Source organism: Eublepharis macularius, chromosome 2 (assembly GCF_028583425.1).
Source record: "Eublepharis macularius isolate TG4126 chromosome 2, MPM_Emac_v1.0, whole genome shotgun sequence".
Classification (NCBI taxonomy): Eukaryota; Metazoa; Chordata; class Lepidosauria; order Squamata; family Eublepharidae; genus Eublepharis; species Eublepharis macularius.
In genome coordinates, this window is record NC_072791.1 from 26,421,086 (window position 1) to 26,439,325 (window position 18,240).

Below are 18,240 nucleotides of genomic sequence, written 5' to 3' on the forward strand. Positions count from 1 at the left end.
CGAGTAGCCTGAAGACAATTTTGCCATTGTGAACAGGGGGCTGCAGAAAAGAAGAGTTTGGGGGCATGAAAGTGAAGTAAAACAGAGAGAGAGGGAGAAAGAGAGAGAAAGAGAATAGAACCGCTGCTGTTATGACTGATAACTCATCATTTCAGTGTCTTGTGCCAGTAAAACACTAATAAGCCAGGTTTGAAAGGGAATCAGAAAGCAGGAAAGAAAAAGATTCTCTCCCAGAGGTGAAATTGGGGGGGGAATAAAACAAAATATCTCTCCTCCGTGTCGCAAATACAAATGGCCAGCTAACTACCATTTAAACAAAATATTTTTATACCTCCCCTCCCTACAAGTTATTAGACTGGCCTTGGTTTTCAGCTTAAGTCGTAATACACATTGACATTTCTTCTGAAAATGCTAAAGAAAATTCAAGCAATGGCTGTAAAATTGAAAGACTCAAATCAGCTGCAGATAATCAATTAAGTATGGATAAGAGGGAGGTAAAGGGTACTGAGCCCTCTTTAATTTGAAGCTATATGACCTTGTAAGATTTTGCTCCTAGTTTGCTATTGGGTCATACTTAAGAAACAGCTTTATGAAAGTCCATTCACGGGTGAACTGAGGTAAAACATATTGTTAAACATGCTATATACTTTAGCTTGCCTCAGTGACCTGTCATTTTTATAATACACATGGTATTGTTTAAGAAATATTAAAGCTCTAGACTTTTTTGTCACATTTAGTCTCAAGAAAGAAAAATATTAACTATTGAAAGTATTGAAATTCATCTTCAGAATATTACATATATACACATACTGACAGGAATTCCTCTCCAGTACTAAGCAGATCCTTATGCAGAATGCTTGGGTATAAACTGGGTAGCTATTGCTGCTAGAAGCATTTTTAAACATCTTTTGCTTAGGGGTAATGTCCCAAAAGGTTTGGAATAAATACCCATTGTTATAGTTGAACAAGATTATTTCAAAACAAATAAAAAAATCACCTCCCTTCCCACAGCATTCTAGCATGTCATCAATGCGTGAATGTTTGGAAGGGGAGGGGGGCAGATTTTCCTTAAGTTGGTAATGGTTCATGGATAGCCATGGAGTCCTATTTGGCCCACCACCGTGTAACCTTTTGAGGGGATCTAACCTACTCAGTATGACCAATGTGAGGTCACAGTGTACCTTGTGATCGCAGAATCTGCTTGTCTTCCCTCTTAATTGACAAATTGTGTCTAGCCCTATCTCAGGGGCTTAGGTTGTTGTCCTATCTATGTGTCCTTCTTTTCTGAACTTTATTTTGGGTACTTTTAGTTAATTTTTTGTGATTTCAGGTGAAGTCAGGGAAGAAGGTACTTCCTAGCAGCCCAGGAGGGGTTGGAGTAGTCCTTGAACTTACTAATGAGGCTGCACTATAGATCTCTACTGGGGCATTACAATATTGGCCATTTTATTTTAGGTGCATTGCAGCCAAGGTCTGAGATAATTAGATCCCACTGATTCAGTTTGCTCCTGGAACCAGTGACCCTCCAAGGCAAATTTTCTTGGCCATGCTAATAGTAATTCTCTGCACACAGGTGCCTATTCTTTAACTGCAACCTGTACTCTTGGTAAGACATCAGTTTGGGGGAATTATTAGATGGGAATTGTAAAAGAACACAATACAAGGAGTGAAATGAGGTACCTTTCTATATCGGAGAACCCAAATATAGCTGTACCATATCAGACCAAAATTTTTCTGGTTCCTTATCTGGCTGACAAAGGTGAGGAAGACTAGAGGAACAAAATTCTGCAGGTCCTGGTCACCCTCGGAGCCTATAGGACTGTGCATGTCGTGTAATTTGCTTTCATATGGTACTTTGGTCTTGGTTGTGTGAGGATAAAACAGAGGGAAGCAGCAAACCTGCCTAATAGCAGCCTTCCACAAAGCTGTAGAATTAATCAATCGGGGCTTTACTCCAAAGAGGGCTTCAAGTACTGAACAACCCTGATTTTGTTAATATAATCGCTGCTGTGAGAGTCCACTAATTTTGAAACTGAGCTCAGCTACCATTAGCTGCTTTGAAAGGTGGAATGTGATCTCTGAATCTGATGGTTTCAAGGAATTTGCCCAAGATTGAAGCTCATAGCGGCCATTATGCATATTGAAGAAGATGAAAAGTTTGCATTGTGTCCATCCATAAAGTCAGCAGAATCCTGAATGTAGCAGTGATGGTTGTCTGCTTGCCTGTTGTCTAAATCTGAAACAGAACTGAAAGGAGAAATTGAGAAACGAAGAAAAACAAGTGAATCAAAGTACTAATTTAATATTTCTGTGTTCAAGGATGGGCTAGATATCAGGTACTTAATAGATGGCCACAGTGGCTTTTCATAGTTAAATTGATTTTGATGGCTCTCTTCTGATATGTTTAGGGTTTCTGATAAACAACTGTGGAACATTTTTTAGGGTGCACTTTCCATATGTAGGTGAGATTTCTAATCTTTCACCAGTTGATGACCAATGTAGTTGAATGAAATATTGGGTTGAATTTACGCATGCTGCTTAAGCATCTCTAATAAATTATATTTATTAAAAGAATTTCAGTGCAAATTTAGCGCAAGAAAGCAGGCACTGTCTGTGGTTTACATAGTTTCTTCAATATCTCCTATTTACTTATCCTTCCCTGAAGTGATCCTCTTTGCTCTCTTCTTTTATCAAGAACAATCCTATAATGTATGTTAAAGTGACTGATTCAAGCTTACCACTTAGTTTGATAGCTAAGTGGAGATTTGAACAAAGAATTTTGAAACTAGGGGCCAAACTACCATGGCCATCAGTGCCATTTTAGAGGAGAATTTAACCATTAAAAATTGCCACAAGGGCCCAATCCGGCCTGTGACACACTACCAACATGCAGTTTTGTTTCCCCTCTATGCTTTTTCATGTATCAAAACAGCTATGACTATTTCGGCACTTGAAAAGCCATGCAGGGGGAACAAAATCACATGGTACTGCTGCATCTTTGTGACAGTTTTTGAATGAATTATTCATCTATAAAATGGCATTGATAGCCATGGGTTGGACCTGTGGCCAATGTAACGTGTAGTTTGGCTCTAAGTTGGAACAGAGTTGGCTGGATTCTAGCAAACTATAATTGATTTATTTGCTATACAATAAATAAAGACCTGACCTGAATAGCCCAAGCAAGCCCAGCCTTGTCAGATCTTGGAAGTTAAGCAGGGTTGGCCTTTGTTAGTAATTGGATGGGAGACCTGCTAGGAAGGCGAGGATTTCTATGCAGAGGTAGGCAATGGCAAACCACACCGGTTAGTCTCTTGTCTTGAAAACCCCATAAGTCAGCTATGTCTTTAGGGTACTTTCTACCATCACCAGAATTATGGATAGGCAGAAAAGATAGATTTTATTTTAGTAGAATATTTTCAAAAAGGAAATACCACGTAGGTATTTAGAACTTTTGTATGTGATTTTTTTCTGATGTTTTTTTCTTTTTCTGTCTGTTTTTTTACCTCTAGGTAAAGATGAGCCTTCAAGCTATATTTGCACAACATGCAAGCAGCCTTTTAACAGTGCTTGGTTTTTGCTTCAGCATGCCCAGAACACACATGGATTCCGCATCTACTTGGAAACAAGCCCTTCAAATAGCTCCCTTACTCCACGCATCACCATCCCTCCTCCTCTGGGACCCGAGACTGTTGCACAGTCCCCGTTGATGAATTTCCTTGGCGACAACAACCCTTTTAGTCTCTTGCGAATGACAGGTCCCATTCTGCGTGATCATCCTGGCTTTGGTGAAGGTCGGCTTCCCAACACACCTCCCCTCTTCAGCCCACCACCTCGTCATCATCTGGATCCACATCGCCTTAGTGCCGAAGAAATGGGGTTAGTTGCCCAGCATCCCAGTGCCTTTGACAGAGTCATGCGTTTAAACCCCATGGCAATCGAGTCCCCAGCGATGGATTTCTCTAGAAGGCTTCGAGAACTGGCAGGGAACAACTCCACCCCTCCACCAGTCTCTCCCAATCGCAACAACCCTATGCATCGCTTGTTGAATCCTTTCCAGCCAAGCCCTAAATCACCTTTTCTGAGCACCCCACCATTGCCGCCAATGCCCCCAAGCAGCACTACGCCTCCCCAGCCTCAGGCTAAAAGTAAGTCCTGTGAATTTTGTGGGAAAACGTTCAAGTTCCAGAGCAATCTCATTGTACACCGCCGTAGTCACACAGGAGAGAAGCCCTATAAATGCCAGCTCTGTGACCATGCTTGTTCCCAAGCCAGCAAGTTAAAACGCCATATGAAAACGCATATGCACAAGGCTGGATCCATGACAGGGAGGTCAGATGATGGACTTTCTGCAACAAGCTCCCCTGAGCCTGGCACAAGCGAGCTCACTGGAGAAGGACTAAAGTCTAGTGAGGCAGATTTCAGGAATGAGAGTGATCCTTCTCTAGGGCATGACAATGAAGAAGAGGAGGAGGAGGAGGAGGAGGAAGAGGAGCTGGAAAATGAAAGTAGGCCTGAGTCAAGCTTCAGCATGGACTCGGAGTTAAGTCGTAATCGAGAAAATGGCTCCAAATCGCTGCCAGATGAAAAATCCCTTGTCCTAGGAAAAGTGATAGAGAATGTAAGCCTCGGGACCATCCAACAGTACAATGACATGCTGGCTGAAAAGCAGAAAAGAGGAGGCTTCATGAAAAGATCTTCTGATCAACGAGAACTCTGTCCCCGAGACCTTTGTCAGAGAGACACTGGTGATGAAGACTCAGTAGTGGGAGAACTTGACCGTACTGAGGAAGGGACAGTCAATGGGAGAAACTTTGGTCCAGGTGAACCCTTTCCGGGTCTGTTCCCTCGCAAGCCAACCCCTATTACAAGCCCCAGTTTAAACAACTCATCAAAAAGAATAAAGATAGAAAAAGATTTGGACTTACCACCAGCAACAATAATACCCTCTGAAAATGTTTACTCACAGTGGCTGGTAGGATATGCAGCATCAAGGCACTTCATGAAGGATCCGTTTCTAGGATTCACAGACTCCCGACAATCCCCCTTTGCAACTTCTTCTGAGCACTCCTCAGAAAATGGAAGCCTGCGTTTCTCCACTCCACCGGGTGATATGCTGGATGGTGGTCTCTCAGGGCGCAGCGGGACAGCCAGCGGAGGCAGTACACCCCATATCAGCGGACCCGGCCCTGGTCGACCCAGTTCAAAGGAAGGACGGCGGAGCGATACGTGCGAGTACTGTGGCAAGGTGTTTAAGAATTGCAGCAACTTAACAGTGCATCGCCGGAGCCACACGGGAGAGCGGCCTTACAAATGTGAGCTCTGCAACTATGCATGCGCTCAGAGCAGTAAGCTGACGCGTCATATGAAAACGCATGGCCAGATAGGGAAGGAGGTATATCGCTGCGACATTTGCCAGATGCCGTTCAGTGTTTACAGCACCCTGGAGAAACACATGAAAAAGTGGCACGGTGAACATTTGCTGACAAATGATGTCAAAATTGAGCAGGCAGAAAGAAGCTAAGCCCCCCCCCCCCAAGCGGGTTAAAATCAGGGGTCTAGGTAACATTTAAGTTGTACAGTTTTAACTATTGCCAACTGAGAAAAGCTGACCTAACTTGCCTCCATAAACATAACTTAGCATAACTATGGCAGGTGCCAGAATTCGGCACTTAAATATAACCTGTGTCTACAAAGTTCTATTAAACCTGAGGATTGGTTAAGGCAGTAAAATTGTGAAGCCTTTTAACTGTGCAATAATTTCTGTATTTATTGGGTTATTTTGTAATTTTTTTTGTTTTGGCATGTGCAGGTATTTTTTTAAAGACTTTTTTTCTGTTTTCGATTTTCCTTTACATTTTTGTTGGGTATCCCATTCTAATTTTCCCCGGTAGTAACCTGAGATTATTTGCATTACAGGGGGAGATGCATATCAATTTAAATTATAATTTTAAAAGGGCCGCTGCTTTGGTGAAGCTTACGCTAAGCATCTGTAATTTCTTGTGAAGAAGCCAACATTTTAAGTAATAATTTTGTTCTCTTTTCTAGTTTTTTTTTTACCCTTTTGAGGTGTCCCTTTAAAAAAACAAGAAAGAAAAAATCATTTGGACATTAGAGAAGATAAAATATGGCGGATAACAATCTTAAACATCGTAGCACTTTCTTTTGGATTTGGATCTAATATGTAGCACTGATGCTGCCAATAAAAACAGAGGCCTTTAAAAAGATGTTTTACAAACTTCCAGAGTAGATATTATGAGAGCTAAAACGACATGGACACAGGTATTTCCTGATGGCAGCTACATTCATGAAAGCAATAGCAAGAATTGAGCATTATTAGTAAGAAAATTTGCTACAGTTTCTAGTGGTATATTTTCACCTTTCTGCCATTTTTTTAAAAAATCCTTAAGATAATTTCAGAACCGTGACAGCTGCATGTACAGATTTTGGAAAACAAGACTGAAAAAAAGCTTTGCTTGTTGTTGTCACACACATATCAACTTATTCAAGGTCTTGTTCACATAAACCGTTATAAACGCAAAATTGTAGTTATCAGTTGATTACCTGGATATTTGAAATGTGACTATCCCAGAGCAAGAGCAGCAGTGACCTTTATTGGAGTAATTCCAATACATTGGGCATTAATTTATGTGCACATGCATGCATACGTACATTGTTTATTGTTCTATCGGCCTCAAAGGGCTACAGAATTATTTTGATAGATTACTTATCCCAAGTTGCTCTTCCTATGTCATATCAGCCAATTAGGCAAAATTAAGAGATATTCATTCTATCACGTTAACTCTGATCACATATTAAATTGGTCCAACCTAAGGTCTGCCTATGCTAGATCAGAACTCTAGGGTTGCCAAGCTGTACCTGGCAACTGGCAAGAGGGTTGGGGGAGAGGACACGGGGTGTAGGATGGCGTCTGCCACCACATCACTTCTGGAGAAGCTGGCAGCTTCTGATTTATTGGACTGTCTGCATTCAAACAATATATATAACTAGTGTTTAATGAAACCATGATTTAGCCTGATGTCAACCAGTGTGTAGTTAGCTTACTTCAGAATTATGATCCTTACCTTGGTTAAGACTTCCATACATACCAATTATTTAAATAAATACTCTAGGGGGGAACGGTTACACTTATAGCTATTAGACAATGGCTATGTGCTAGACCAGATGTTTTCAGGCATTTTGACGTGAAATAAAATTTTGACTCATATAATGTGCAATGAACAACCCTTTTTAGAATGCTACATTAAGTAGTTGATAAGTACTGGTAAGATAACTGTTCGATAAGGTTCGAGGATCCCAGCCTTAAACAAGGTGCTGGAATGAAAACGGTCACAAATTCCTTTTGCTTTTGAAATTCCTGAATTTAAGTCCCATAACAAAGTTTTTGCTGGTTTAAAAAAAAAAAAACTTATTTGGGGGCTGAGAACTTTTTTCCCCTTTAGAAAAACTTCTTGAAAAATTGATATCATTAACTAAAAACTGAGTTAAGAGATTTGAAATTCTGAATTTCCCCTGATTGTTTATAAATTAATATTTTGGAACTCGTTCTTCGGATCTTCTAAACACCGACCAATGTAGTTCAGAATTGCTGAATATCCCTTACTTACATTAAATTGAATCTCTTACAACAGTAGCTTGCATCCCATATAGCATAATAGGCTTTCCTTCACAGGGAGTAGCTAAAAGTCATTTTGAATTTTGAGTTTTATTAAAGATTCAGATTACCTGTGTTATTTCTATTTAAAATTGTTACCTGATAGTCCTTTGCATTTTGAACCTTTGTAGTTTAATCCTAATAACTCGCTCTTATTTTTATGGAATCATATGCCTCTCAATGTGTGACCATTCCTAAGATGGCATGGATAGCTGTTAGGAAAGACCAGGGCTTTTTTTCTGGGAAAAGAGGTGGTGGAACTCAGTGGGTTGCCCTCAGAGAAAATGGTCACCAGCCATGTGACCATTTTCAAGAGGTTCCGGAACTCCGTTCCCCCGCGTTCCCCCTGAAAAAAAGCCCTGGGAAAGACACAAAACAGTTTTCTGCTGTTAGCTTCCATCCTACCTAGACTCTTTCCTTTTGTGATGGCCTCTGTTCCTACTGGTTCTAGTCGCTACAGGGAGGGCCAGTTTGGGGCTCAGGGGTTGAACACTTGGATTTGTGGATTTCATTAAGAGGTCCTATTCCCCCTCCCTCGAGTAATTCAAACATTGGGCACAAGTTCTCTCCTCCACTTCCCGTTTTATTTTGAGTATGTTGATCAGACAGACCCTTCTGAGTTGTAGGTTTCTCTTGCTGTGTGGTGCAGCGATGCTGAAAACCAATGAGACTCTTGTTTGTTTTCTCTCTCATGCACTCAGAGCATATTGTGGGCCTATATGATCCTTCTCTTTTAATCTGCCAGACCAGAGTAGGTGGCCTCGTCTGAATTGCCCAGCTTTCTCCACAGCTTTGTTGCGAGGGCCCCAAAATGTGTGTTTTTCATGACCTCTAGATAAATCTTTTTAGGCCATAGTTTGAGAACTCTCTGTTCAGTCTATCAAGACAGGACAATTTTAAGAATTACACATTTTGGTTCTGTTGACCCGCACTTTAAAAAAAATGTGGTTTTTTTGTGTTTGCATTTAAGACCAGTGGCTTCTGAACAAGAAATTATAGCATTTTTGTCTTTGCTTGGTCCAGAGGTGGGTGAAACTGTTAAAAAGGACATCTGAGATTAAGTGTCAGTGTTGCTAAGCGTGGCATTCACAATACTGGCACTATAAAAGAAAAAAAAATATTGGACAGTTTTTCTACTGCCATTCAATTTGATGTGAGTGCCTTGAAACCTGATCTTCCTATTTGAGTCTCTTGAGACAAATGCAAACATTTTTGTGAAATGAAAAGACTTTTAAAAAAAGGTAGAACAAGAAAAAAAGTATGTTCTTTAGGGTGAAAACAAACAAAAGAGCCACATTTACTTTAAAAAAAATCCTGGTTGAAGATAGTGGACATGAAAATGATGTAAGACCCAATCCAATGAAGATGTATATCCAGCACAACTTCGGACATCCGCTTGCTGAATTGTTTTCAGCCTCTCTCTTTTTTTTCAGGAGAACGCTGCTTAGGAAATGGAATGGAAATGATTTACTGCTGAATTAAAACTCAAATGACACAAAATTGCAAGTTGTTATCATTGAATGAAAAAAAATTCAGGAACAACGGTTAATTTTTTTTTAAAGTTAAATTTAGTGCACTCTGTCTTAAAATACGTTTACAGTATTGAATACATACAAGGGTAAAACATTGTGTGTATCGTGTGTTTGAGCAATCTCTCTTTTTCTTTTTTTCCTTCCTCAAAGTTTGCTTAATAGGTTATTAAAAATGCCATAATGGCCATGTGTATATTGTTTTCTTTTGGTGACGGGGTTTTAGTATATATTATATATATTAAAATTTCTTGATTACTGTAAAAGTGGACCAGTATTTGTAATAATGGAGAATGCCTGGGCATTTTACAAAACCAGAAAGAAAAAAAAAACTTTTCTCTTTTTTTCCTTGAAAATGTTGCAGTAAAATTTAAATGGTGGGTCTATAAATTTGTTCTTGTCACTGTAACTGTAAAGTCTGAGTTTTAGTAAATTTTTTTCAGCCTTGGGTGTTGAATTTTTATTTCAAGAAAAATGTATAGAAACTTGTATTTGGGGATTAAAAGGTGACTGCTACACCATGTAGAAAAAGTATGTAGAAAAAAAGTGCTTAATATTGTTATTGCTTTGCAGAATTTAAAAAAAAAATCACATTTCTGACCTGTACCTATTTTTATCTCTCTCCCCCTCCCGCCCTCCCTCTTCTGGAATGGATATTGATATTGGTTGATTCATATAATGTAGGCACTTGCTGTATTTTTACTGGAACTTGTAATTTTTTAACTGTACGCTTGTCCTTTTAAAGGGATTTAATGTACTTTTTTGTTAGTGAATTTGGAAATAAAAATAAAAACAAACAAACAGGCTGCCATAATATATTTTTTTAATTTGGCAGGATAAAATAGTGCAAAAAATAATTTGTATGTCAAGACCTTATTGTACAGAAGGAAAAAAAATAAAAGGGTTGTTTGACAACCTTTGAGTAAAAGAAACAAAACAATAATTAATTTTTAATTATTATTTGGGGGGGTTGTTATCAGGTTTTATTTTTGTTTTGAGGTTTTGTTCACGATTTTAGTTGTGCGTATGTACATATATATTTTTTTTCTCTCAGAAATGGCCTACGGAAAATGCGCTGTTCCTACAGGGCAGTGATTACGTAGAAGCTGCCTGGACCCCTTGTATCAAGGCTTTCCCAGGTATAGTTGACCTAGGATGGATGGCTGTTGCCTGTTATTGTTAATTGAAATTAAATTTTTGTGAAGACGTTTGACATTCCATAAATGCCCCTTTAGAGACGCAGGGAGGTGGCTTTTCTTGGCAAATGTAAGCTTTTTAGCCCCAAGGTAGAAAACCGCATACTTGTACCCAAAATTCACAATGGTACTGTTTTTGAAAGCTCTGATCACCTAACTGAGGTGTGCATTCATGCCTCTGTTCACCTAACTAATTGTGCATTCAGTCCTCTCACCGTCACCAGACAGGTGACTAACATTGTCATCCTTCACGGCACCAACTACCTGTTAGGGGTATACGATCCTGTAAGGTTTTGTACTCCTGTACGACACTTCTTTGCTTGGGCAGAGTTTAAATTGGAGCCCTTGCTGGACCAGGGCATCACGCCATTGCCATCTTTCCCCCTGACCCCTTCACATGAAGCAGTTTAAAATTTTGAGGTGGGGGGCAGAAAGAGCAGTGTCCTGTTGGTACGACTGTGAAGTGAATTGGAGTTTTAAAAAACTGGTCCAGATGCATTCCACTATTTTTTCCCCTCCCTGTCAAAATGGGACCCTGTACAGGTTTTGCCAGTCCGTGTTCTTCTGTCTGCTTTGCTGCTGTTGACTCCTAATTGTACATTCCATAAATTTCTGAATATTTGAAGGACTGGGATGAAATTCTGTGCCTTTTAGGTAGATAAAACTTCTTCTACTTCCCCACTCCCTTTGCTTTTGGGGAGGGGGTTGAGGGGGGTCAAGGCACAAGAAAAATCACCGGAGTAGTGACAGAACACTGAAAGGGACAATGATGAGGAATTATCTATGTTGTGTGAAGAAATGGCCGCTCATGTGAAATCCATGGAGCCATTCCAGTGTCAGTTGTGTATTGTAGAACTTGGAATAACTATTCCCCCTTTTGGCATTGTTCTATCTCTTCAAAATTTGGGATAATGTTACGTTAGGATCCAGTCATAGAGAAGCATCAGCAAACCTAAGATAGCAACCTCAGCTTCTTACCTCACAATATTGTGCACATTTTGCTTTCCTTTATCCTGGCATAAACCCACGGAATTCAGTGTTGCTGCTACATAGGGGTAAAATCATCTGTAGAATTGTGATCCTCCTTAGATGTCCATTTTATCCAAACCAATTCAGCAGGAGAATGAATCCACATTCTAGATTGCAGTGAATTTGCTTAAGAGCACCACACAGTTCTTTTGTGCTTGACAAAGATTTGAACCACCAGCAGCTGTCTTATAGTGTGACTTTAACTGCCGAGAAACCAACATAAGTCACTTTGAAGCACAAGTGAAACTGCGATGACCCTCCCTCCCTTCTTGCTTTTAGGAATCCTGCTTTGCAAGGCCATAAGCACAATATGGCAGGCGTACCATAGCTATCTCTGCTGTCATCATGATTGTTACAGTGCTAATATCAGCAAAATTAATGGTGTTATGTTAGAATTATTCTAGAGAGCCTGGTCCTGCTCCAGCTAAAATCAATGTTTGGAACATTACTGGAGTGATAGTCTTAATTTTTTCCCCCATAGGACATAACATTTTTTTTAAAAAAACCAGTTGCACCCTTCAGCATTTCATCCTAGTCCTGATTCAATACAGTCCAAGGTTTTGTTTTTCACAGGTAAACTCATTTTATGGTGCTCTTTGTATTTTAGAACTGCAAAGCAAAGTAACGTTGATTTCGGTTGTTTGCATTTGTACTGGCAAGGCAAACTATTTTTATTACCTTTTTCTATTATTGTATGAGCTTTCGTTGTTTACTTGGAGGTTTTGTCTTTTACTACAAGTTTGGAACTATTTATTATTGCTTGGTATTTGTGCTCCGCTAAAAAAAGGAAAAGGGAGCACTTTTTTTTTATTATTATGGATAAAAAATGTTGAGATGGCAGGAGGTCATTTCAATATCAGGTAGTGAAATATTTATTGTTCCTTTTAATTCTCTGTACAAGACTTTTGGCCTCTTTTTTTCCCCGTACTGTCACATTGTTGAGTTCAGCATGTGTCTACCATTTCATTTGTACACTCGTTCAAAACAACGTTTGTTCCAGTTTCAAGTTATATTAAAAAAAATAATAAATCGGACATTTGACTTGATCTCCAAAGATTGTCTTTTACTGCTTATTTAGAATCAGAAGGAGTTTGAATTAATGTGAATTGTAAGACTGACATTTTGTTTATTGGGGGGAAAACACTTTCGTTAGGCCCCAGTTAAGGGAAATGATTTCTTTTTCCATACAAGCACTAAGGGCTGCTTAGAACCAAACATTATTTCTACATGGATGTTTGAAAATGTGTTTAAAAAAGTAGAACCAGAACTCTCAGAGAGCATGTGCTAATTAAACTAAACATCAGGGAAACTGTCACATCCGCTTCTTGCCAACCCTCTAACTCATTTGTTCAGCTGTTAACTTTTACACATAATGGGCTGCATCCACAAATCACTGTGCTATCATTGTTCTACAGCAAGCATTCACACCTCCTTTGTGGACAAGACCAATTCAGGTGGGAATGATCATATCCAATTATATGTGGGTGCCACCATGGAATAAAATGAGGTTTACCACCAATGTAGCTCTTAGTTGTGTTTTATCCTGATGGCTACTTGAAGAATCCCAGGCAGATCTTAGCATAGATGGTCTCTAGTAAGATGGATCTTTTCTTGATGAATCACATGAGTGGCACCTTTTGTTATCTCCCCTTCAATATGGTAAAGTTATGAGCTGGGAATACCAATTGTCCAAGGTTAGCCATTACATAAGTGAGCACTTACACTAAAATAGGTGTTTCCACAGTGAACATGCTTTAGGAAGAGAGGTGGGATAAAGAAATAACTGCAAGAAGGATCAAGATGCATTGGACTGGTTTGAGCAATGGTAAGTGACCAGCAGCTGCCTAGTGGAGCTTGAGATATACAACCCTGAGAATTGTGGAAGGTGGAAGTTGGGTCAGGGAATAACTTGGGGGAGGACTGCCTGTAGCACATGTGGAATAATTTTGAGAGTAAGATCTAGCGGTTGGCCAGCTAGGTAGATAGTACAGGTGAACGGAGGGCCTTAGGTCACATGATTCCACAACCGGAGAGGAACTAAAAAATATGAGGTCTACCATTTCAGAGCTCAGTGCAGAGAGCTAGAATGTCTTGAGACCAGGACTTGATACTTCAGAGGAACCTTAGGCTCACATACGGCATGATGAATTTTGGGCTGTGTGTCAAGAGAGTTGCTTCTTGATGGATGGCTCTTCTGTCTAGAAAAATAACTTACCAACCCCCCCGCCCCCGGTCTCTCTTGAATGAGTTGGATATGGAGAGATCAGCAAGGGAAGCTTTGTCGAATGAGGAGCTGTATTTTAAGTTACAGTTTAAAGTCACCAGGGAGTTAGAGCTTTGCTTCTTGGCAAATGGCTCAGGCCATATTTTGCTTTCAGCTCTTAAGCTGATGTGCCTGGTATGCTAACTCCTCCATTGCTCTGCCAGTTGCAGGGGTTTCCTACGACTTGCTATTTGAGTTACTTATATAGATCATGGTAGATTAACAAAGTGTGGAGCCTTGTATCCATTAGCCCTAATGCAACACCAACACATGCTGTTGTTAGAAAGCACTCATGGATCAATATTATGTAGGCATTGCTCCACTTTGTACACACTGGAGCACCAAGAACTCTCCAAGAGACCAGTCAAACAGATGGTCTGTTGTAAACTTTGGTTAAGTCACTCAAGTTACATACGTATAGTGACCATATGGAAAATTAATGTGTGCTCTATACTGAAACTCTATTTCAGTATTCACTGCTGCCTGCTACCAGATCCTTTAAATGGAACTGCCAGAGACTGAACCTAGGACCTTGTGCATACAAGGCAGGTGATCTGTTCCTGGCCTTCCAATAGTCAGCAGATAGTGAGCAGCTGCCACTGTATGTGTAATTGGTTGTCACACCTCAGCTGACTCGTAGACTAGAAGATAACTTGCACAGGCGTGATGCACTTGGTAAGTTTGTACCAGTGCAAGTTGATGATGTCATAGGTGGAGGGGGGGTGGACTGCAAGAACTCATTGCAGATTTCAGAAATTACTCCCAAATGCCAAGCTCTAATTGCATGCATCTCTCCAAATAACTCTTGAAATCTCTTCAACTTGGGTAGGCATGAATGTCCACGTGATGGGGCGAGTATTAAAATAAGGATCAAATGCAAAAACAGAGTTTGTTCTTAAGAATAAGAACTTGGCCCCTATTTCCCTTCCATACCATCACATACAAACACATCTCATACCACCCTCCTCTCACATATGCATTCTGCTCCATTCAATCCGTCTTTTTCTCTAAGAAAATGGCACGGTGCTTACAGACTATTGACAAAAGTCAAATCTATCCAGATTTGGAAAAGGGATCATAAGAGACAACCTGCTGGATTGGACCATCTAGGTCAGTATCTTGCCTCACCAGTGGCCAACCAGTTGATTTGGAGGGTTAACAAACAGAGCATAAAAGCTAAGGCACCCTCTTGATGGTGATTCCTGTGTTGATGTGGAGATTCCCTTTAGTTCCCCCACTGATGCCCCCCCCCCATTGACAGTGGAGATTGCATTTAGTCCCCCCATTGACGGCCCTAGGGGCTCCTGAGAAAAGCAATAGTCTTTACTTTTACCCTACTACCTTTTACGTCTTCATACCTGCCTCCTCCTAGTACTGATTTTTTACAAGCTATTTGATGCAATAATTCAAAATCCTTTATCCCCATCTCAATTGGTGGGACGAAAGATAACACATTTTAAGATTCCTTAACATCCTGCTCTCAAGGAAAATAACTCCCATCCCTGCCATCATAGGGGAAAGGGAATTAATTCCTGTCCTCTTCCATTGAAGAGCCAATTAATATCTGAATAGCCCAAGTTTATTGGTGGTACATATCAGACAGAACATGTTATATGAGTCAAACTGGAATAAAGGCAATTGTTCTACTGCTATCCTAATTTCCACATGCCAGTTTGGCTAGGGATCCTGGAGGTGTTTTGCCATCTTCTGGGCATGGAGCAGGGGTAACTGGAGCATTTGGGGGCGGGGGGAGTAGTGAACCTCCTCCATTGTGCAGGGGGTTGGACTAGATGACTCTAGAGGTACCTTCCAACCCTATGATTCTATGATCTGCCTGATTCCTGACACTGAGTACATAACAACTGGATTATGTATGGATTCATTTCCCCTGCTCTTGGACTCACATGCTCACATATACATTCTATGTATAAATCAATACATTTTTAATTCTATCTTTTCTCCAGCAAGCCTGTCACACATAGCTCTTTTCTGCCCATGTTATTCCTCCCAGCAGCACTGTGGTTATGCTAAGCGAGAGCATGCGACTGTTCCAAGGTCATCCAGTGAAGTTTATGGCTGACTGGGGATTTGGGCCCAAGTCTTCCAATACTTCAACCATTACACCACACTGGTTTTCAGGGTGGATCAGGTAATGACATATAGATGAGTTGTCAGAACTGAGCTAATCACCCTTTACCCTTGTCAGATACGTCACAGGGGGCTCTCATCCTTCTGCTTTCAGTTACTAAGGACTATAACAATTCCCTTACCCCTCAGTGACACTCAGTTGCTCAGAAGCCATATGCAGCCCTTTGTCACACCACCTGTGGCTTTTCTGAGCACAGTTCCCCAATGTGGCACCTGCCACATGATTCAGGAAAGTGGGCGGGGCTTCTGGTTGGCAGGTAGTTCCCACCTTGAAACAGCCACCGCCAGAAGAGCAGATAGGCTGTGAGCCTCCCTGAGGTGCAGGCCTCATGCCAAAGAAGAAAGTAAATGTGGTTCTTTTGGTTGATGATAATTGCGAATGTGGCTCTCTGCAAGCCACTGAGTAAGTATCAATGCCCTACCCACTCTTACCTTGGAAAAGGTCAATGCAATTAACATTTATTGTTGTCTCTCCTCCTCTTTACCCATTAAAGAATAAACCACCTTGGTTGGCTCACCCTGTCTCGTGTTTGGTCTTTTCCACTGGTGCAGTTCTGGGCATACTCATTTGTGGTTGATGCCAGATTAAGCCCAGGGGAGGGAAGGGGACCATCAGCTGCTCATTGTCAAAAACTAACAAGTTTAAAAACAGAGTATAGTGACTTCTATGATTCTAAGGACCAGTTCATGCACTCACATTCTAGGTAATTGCATATATGGGTCCGGACTGTTGATGTCACCAATACATGACTGGATAATATAACATATGAAGTAGAGTATACATGCTCTGCTTTATGGGAGAACTGTCAAAGAGAGGCACATGAATAAATGTATACGTGTACAACCCCACAAAGTAGTGTCTATGCAATCTTGAGGTTTTACTGCATGTACAGAAGTTCTGTCATTGTATACCAGAGTATTACTGGAGCAAGTATGTGAACTGGCTCTAAATTAACGGAATGTGTATACTTCTGTTTTGTAGGAACCACTTTCTGCTTTCTCCCTTGAAAGTTAGTATACTCCTTTAATGACAGAAGCTGACAGATATTAAAGGGATATTTGCCGAACAAGTTGGGAAACACATTTCAAGTTCAAAAATAGCAAAAGTTCATTGTACTGTGCACATGCCCAACAAACGGAAATTTGGATGATAAAATACATGAAGGAACAGAATTTTTGTACTGTTATTAATTCTTTAAAAATATTTGTAGACAATTACCACCACCACCCCAAAGGAAAAGTGATTTTCTTGAATTATTCACAAGCTTTGCTAAATAGAGACCTTTAGTTAGCAAATGACACCATGAATTCTGTTTTTCTGACAGTCGACAGCCTGTTCTGTTCTGAAAAGGATCCTACTTGCTGAAGATGATAAAGAGCTTACAGTTCACATTGCATATCCCCCAACCCAGGCAATGTTGTTTCTTACAATATATTTCTAGATGTTAACATTATGCAGATAGGGTTGAACATATTTCTGCCATGCTGTGGAAGTGTAAAAATATAGGATCATTAAAAAGATGGGCTACACAACGCTATCCCTGACGGCTCTCTATCAGAGATATGTGAGTCTGTCTTTGTTAATGATACAAAAGGGGCTAGCCAAGAGAAACAGATTTTAATTATTTTAAAAACAATTATATTGACTGTCAATTTGTATTTAAAGCCCTTCATGGCCTAGGACTCATATATCCACAGGACTAACTCTCGCCAAACATCCCTCTGTGTCAGTTATGATCCTCTAGCTGTCCCCTTTGTTCTCTTCCCTTTCCCCCACAATTTAGGCTGCCCACCTGGCATATCCTAGAGCCTACTCATATTTAAAAGTGACTTTCACATTGTGGAACGAGCTCTTTGAAGAAGTGGGGAGAGTGCTGCCTTTAAAAGTTTTTAGGAGGTGCTACAAGGCTGTGCTATTTCTTAAGAGCTTTTAATGAGGTTGAACTGCTAGCATTTTCTGAGGTGGGGGGTGTTGATGGAATTTATTATGGATGACTTTCATCTAGGAATGTAATCTGCCTTGAGCCATGAAGGAAAGTCAGGGCATAAATATTTTAATAAATAGATAAATAAAGGTCTTGCAGAGAAATTGGAGCTATTGAACATAGCGCTGAAAATGTCTATACAAAAATAAAATTGCCTTATGATATCACCTAAAAATCAGGCAATAAATAAATAAAGCAACAGGTGCCCCCAAATAAAGTAACAGGTAGTAACATCACAAACTAGATGAAGCTGCCTTATACTGAGTCAACACATTGGTCTATCAAAGTCCATATTGTCTGCCCTGACTGGTAACTGCCAAAGTAGACACTTTCCCATAGTGATCAGATGTAACAGTTGCTTGCTACAGAAAACAGTTCTAGGTGTAGAACTGTATCCTCTGCATCTAATTCTAATCGC

The 18,240-nt window shown here is 40.3% G+C and overlaps 1 protein-coding gene across 6 annotated transcripts in view; it reads left to right on the forward strand.

Annotated features, from left to right (window-relative positions):
• The window catches only part of BCL11B (BCL11 transcription factor B), a 174,553-nt gene extending 162,079 nt beyond the window's left edge, over window positions 1-12,474 (forward strand). For 5 of the 6 annotated variants that reach the window (XM_054970695.1, XM_054970697.1, XM_054970696.1 and 2 more), the window contains one exon: window positions 3,510-12,474. In XM_054970695.1, the coding sequence (XP_054826670.1) occupies window positions 3,510-5,521 (2,012 nt within the window). In that variant the 3' untranslated portion in view covers window positions 5,522-12,474. The remainder of the gene's footprint in view (window positions 1-3,509) is intronic. The other variant, XM_054970698.1, reaches the window with a different exon arrangement.
• The last annotated feature ends 5,766 nt before the right edge of the window (window positions 12,475-18,240 follow it).